At 43.5% G+C, this 4,807-nt stretch overlaps 1 protein-coding gene across 1 annotated transcript; it reads right to left on the reverse strand.

The window, feature by feature from the left end:
- Positions 1-768: 768 nt before the first annotated feature.
- LOC105826853 (olfactory receptor 1P1-like) lies at positions 769-1,722 on the reverse strand. The gene has a single exon (XM_012664863.1). It carries the CDS (start codon positions 1,720-1,722, stop codon positions 769-771), a length of 954 nt encoding a protein of 317 aa, XP_012520317.1.
- Between the last annotated feature and the right edge of the window lie 3,085 nt (positions 1,723-4,807).

Here is a 4,807-nt window from a genome sequence, read left to right on the forward strand (position 1 = left end):
ACAGGGAAGCAAAAATGTGTATATGCTTCATCCCCATCTTTGCCAAAATCCCCAAGATGGCCGGAATACCAGCTAAAGCCCCAGACCTGCATGGGCTATGAGCAGATACACACACATAACACTCACTCATAATCAGCCAAGGAAGGAGGTTAGAGAATAGCTACACACTAGTTGCCATGATATTTAAACTAAATTTATTTGTTATACCTTCTCATTGCAAACTGTTCATAAATCCTTTTACTAAAAAGAACATAGATCACTCCTATGACATTGTCGAGAGCTTTCTTTTAATACCTGCAAATATTTTTGATTCATAACCTTGAGACAATAATTGTATAATTTCCTATTTTTATAGGAAAAAATATACTTGTTTGCTTAAAGTTGTAAACTCTTAGCCATCTGGTATTGATTTATTTGCTAATATTACTATCATTAACTTGCTTTTCATGACCTCACTGATCAAGTTTCGATAAACTAGCATAAAAGGCTGCACAGACTTTTAGAATTACGAACATTGCAAAAGTCATTCCTCCTTGTGAAAAGTTATTAATAAGTAAAATAAATGAGCAAATAAGCAGCTCTTTAGAGATTAATGCATGAAGCAAAATCTTGATTTTCCTCAACAATACCAAATTCATGGTGGGGAGTCATGGAGGGGAGTGGTGATAAGGCACATGTCGGATTCAGAAATGAGACACCTGAAGTGGAAATTTCTGTGAAGCGCCTCACTGGAAGGGATGGAGGACACCTTCAGGCTCTCTGTAGAAGTCACTGGCCCCATGAGAAGGAGGCTTTGCCCCTGAGAAGTCTGACCAGGGCACGCTTCATGTCCTTGTTCCGCAGGCTGTAAATGAAGGGGTTCAGCAGGGGAGTCACCACTGTGTACAGGACAGCAGCTGCCGTATCCTCCTCTACTGAGTTGGAGGAAGAGGACGAGGGGCACAGATAAGCCCTGATCACTGTCCCAAAAAAGAGGGCAACAACAGCGAGGTGAGAACCACAGGTAGAGAAGGCCTTGTGCCTTCCCTGGTCAGAGGGGACTCTGAGGATGGCTGAAACGATGAAGATGTAAGAGACCAGGATGAGCATAAAGGGGATTAAAATGACTGCTCCCCCCAGGAAGATGAGCACAAGTTCATTGACCTGGGTATCAGAGCAAGACACCTTCATCAGGGGGCCCAGATCACAGAAGAAGTCAGGAACGATCTTCCTAGAGCAGAAGGAGAGCTGGAATATGAGGAAGGTGTGCGTCATGGCAACGAGACTTGTGAGGGTCCAGCAGACAGTCACCATGAGGATGCAGCGCTGGAGGCTCATGACCATGGTATAGTGGAGTGGGTGGCAAATAGCCACATGGCGGTCATAGGCCATTGTGGCCAGAAGAAAGATGTCCATGTCCCCAAAAGTCAAGAAGAAGTAGAGCTGAGCCAGGCATCCTGCATAGGAGATGGACCTGCTCTGGGTCTGGATGTTCACCAGGGCCTTGGGCACGGTGGTGGAGGTGAAAAGGATGTCTGCACATGACAGGCTGGCGAGGAAGAAGTACATGGGGGTGTGGAGATGTGTGTCAGTGCCAATGGCCAGGACAATGAGCAGGTTCCCAGCCACGGTGACCATGTACATCCACAGGAACAGGAGGAAGAGTATGTGCTGCTGCTCTGGCCACTCTGAGAGTCCCCAGAGGAGGAACTCAAAGATGCTGGTCTGATTCCCTCTTTCCATGAGCCCAGGGATCAGAGAAAGGGATCTTGAGTGAGTCCCAACAACGTTTTGTAAAAATATTTCACTTTAGATGATTGGTGAGCATGCCATTCTCTGAACCCTAGGGAAGAAGAAAGAATGAGAATGAATCTGTATTACATGTGTGTTACATGGGCACTGTGAATTATTATTGAAATTTACTAAATACACTATTCTAGAAAGTGTGGAAGGCACAATTTAAGATAATTGAAATGGATTTCTTCTTTGATTTCTCTACACTCTTTTCCATCCCAAATTTCTCTAACTGTACTTTCTTTGTCTTTAGCTATACTCTCTAAGGAGTCAAGACGCTTTCATTATTCATTCCACAGATATTAAGCACCAAATCTGGACCTGGTATCATGTCAGGTAAATAAGACAGTGATAATCCTTCATCTCCAAGAATGTTCAACTTAATAGGATGGACATAACTATCTCTATTAAAACCTTGTAAGATTTCGATTCAGAGCCCCCCACCCATTCAACTGCCTTCAAACCATTCTCAGACCCAGAATGTACCCATTTTGATCCATTGTGCCCAAAAGTCGATATTCTAAAGATGCAATTTCATATTATCCATTCCCCCAGAAACCAATTCAACACACAAACAACTATTTAGTAAAGAGCCACTGTGTACAGATTACTCTCCAAGGTGGCAGTGAAACAACAAAGCAGAAATCATAATCTCTATTCCCCAGAATCTGAAAAACTGGTCAGATGTACACACACACACACACACACACACACACACACTCTCACACACACGCACACACACATGCACGCACACACGCAAGTACACACAGGCACACACACGACATTTCTGACACAGGCAGACTGAGGCAGAATAGGAAGGCTTCCTGGGCCATAGATGCAGTTCAGGATTTCACCAAATGGACGTGAGCAGCATATTGAGGCAAACTCTGGAGCAAAGGCCAGCAGGTGGGAGGCCCTGGGGAGGCTCAGAGACGGGGAGCAGAAGCTTTGGGCATGAGGTGGAGGGAGGTAGAGGCTGACGGAAAGTGGGAAAAGGAACTAAGGGTCAAATTGGGCAAAATTGTGAATGGGAAGTAAAGGATTTGGAGCTTTCTTCTATATGTTATGAGGAGCCACTAAAACCGTGTGAGCAGGTAGTGATGTCAGGGCCTGAATAAGCCCAAATCATGAAAATCCTGTTCCCCTCCCACGTGTGGAACCAACCGAGCCTTAGACATGGAGTCAGTCAGTCAGACAGAGGCAAAAAACGACCTTCGTTACTAAAAAAGACTGGGTTGGAGAATGTGCCTCAGCTGTGTTTGCTAAGTAAGCCTTTTTATACTCTTCTGAAATTAAATACATTTTCCCTTCCATAGGCTAAATTGGACAATCCCAGGCCTCTCCCCCAGAGGAAGAGCCTGTCCCTGTAAAAAGTAAAACTTGGAAGAAGAGAGCACGGTGGGTGTTTCCTGAAGGAGCTCGGATACCTGAAGAGAAGGGAGAAGCTGAAACTCAAAACTCAGCAATCAGATCCGTCACTCCAGGTAGGGCTGAAGGAAGCCACAGAGAGCCAGAGCCGTTGGTCTGACAGGAGAAGGCTTCGTGGGGGAAGAGCCATCAGGAGCAGGGAGGAACTGTCCCCTAGTAAGTGAAGCAATTGTCTGAAGATGACTTCTCTTTCCATCTCTGGCTGGTAAAATTCCACGTATTTCCACACAAATGTCACCTACTCCATAAAATGTCACCGGTCATTCTATAGGAGAAAGGTTATCCCTGCACCCAACTTCCTCCATATTTTGCCTACAGATTCTTTTCTGTCAGGACTTGAACATTTCTGTGTCCGTATCATTCCCATAGATCCGTGGCCTCCCGCATAGTGGCTGCAATAATGTCTTCAACATAGAAGGACTTAAAGAAATGTTACTTAAGTGATTACAGTTTCAGTTTCCTTTTCTTCTTTCTTAATAGCTTATCTTCTTTTCCTGAACCTAGTCTTCTAGATGGTTGAGAATATTAGAATATAGATTCAAACGTGAGTTTAAGTCAGTTTAAATCAGTTCAGTTTTACAAACATCTACCTGTCTTCCCAGCCACTGTACATGCATCTTGACTGCCTCTTTACTGCAGAGAAGGAGTACAACCTGCGTGTTTTATCTACATAAATGTCCTTGGGCTGGTGAAGTGTTAACTGTTGGTTGATGGTGATGGCTTTGAGGATTCAGGGAAAGGGAAAAGTTCTAAAACTTAATTTTATCAAATAATGGATAAAACTTTCCGAAGCTCTTGTTATCCTTTCAAAAGATGCAGAAGTACATATCTGTGAAGGAAGAATAAAAGGGATGCAAAGGTAACTAAGTTCATAAAAGGACGCAGTGGAACCGTTTATATTTGAATTACTTACTGGCGACTAAGTAATGATTGTGTATTTCCTAATTTTCCCACATCTCTACTACAAACCATGCAAAGTGACAAGTCGGGGGAATACAAACACAGAAATGCATTCAGGAAAACCAGGAGACAGACATCCCACAATTAAAAAAAAAAAAACAAAACGTTGAAATGAATGAAATGAATGGAGGAAAACAGCATGAGAAGCCAAGGCCAGGCAGCAAGGTAGGTGAGTTACAGCATGGGAAGTGTCAGACTCTACAAATCCTCGTTCCATATTCATCCTAGAGAGAAAGGGCTTTAGCGTGAGTAGGATTGCTGTAGATGGTCTGAGCAAACAGGGCAAGATATAATGCGGGACCAGGGGAAGAGCAAAGGTGAGGAAATCGTACAGAGAAACATCAGGCAACAAAGCCGCATCCATCACCGTAGCAACAGAAGGAGTCCCGGAACTGAGAATGTGTGCAAGTTACCCTAATCTTTCCAAATCCACGGTACAGGAAAGGCAAATTGTTCAAGTGTGAATTGTACCTAGTAATAATAGCTAAATTGCCGGACCTATACAGAAATAACACAAAAAAGAAAGCCCTGGAAATTCAAGCTTTTTATCAGAAGAGACCTCACTAGGAAATTGTCTCTATTGAGAAAAAGCCAATACAGTATATCCTCAAGAATTTTCAGAATGATGAAACAATTAGATTTGTCA

Source organism: Propithecus coquereli, unplaced genomic scaffold (assembly GCF_000956105.1).
Source record: "Propithecus coquereli isolate 6110/MARCELLA unplaced genomic scaffold, Pcoq_1.0 Scaffold927, whole genome shotgun sequence".
Lineage (NCBI taxonomy): Eukaryota > Metazoa > Chordata > Mammalia > Primates > Indriidae > Propithecus > Propithecus coquereli.

What these genes read in the sequence shown, in the direction of transcription:
- LOC105826853 (XM_012664863.1), bottom strand. Translation starts at nt 1,722, where the DNA reads ATGGAAAGAGGGAATCAGACCAGCATCTTTGAGTTCCTCCTCTGGGGA.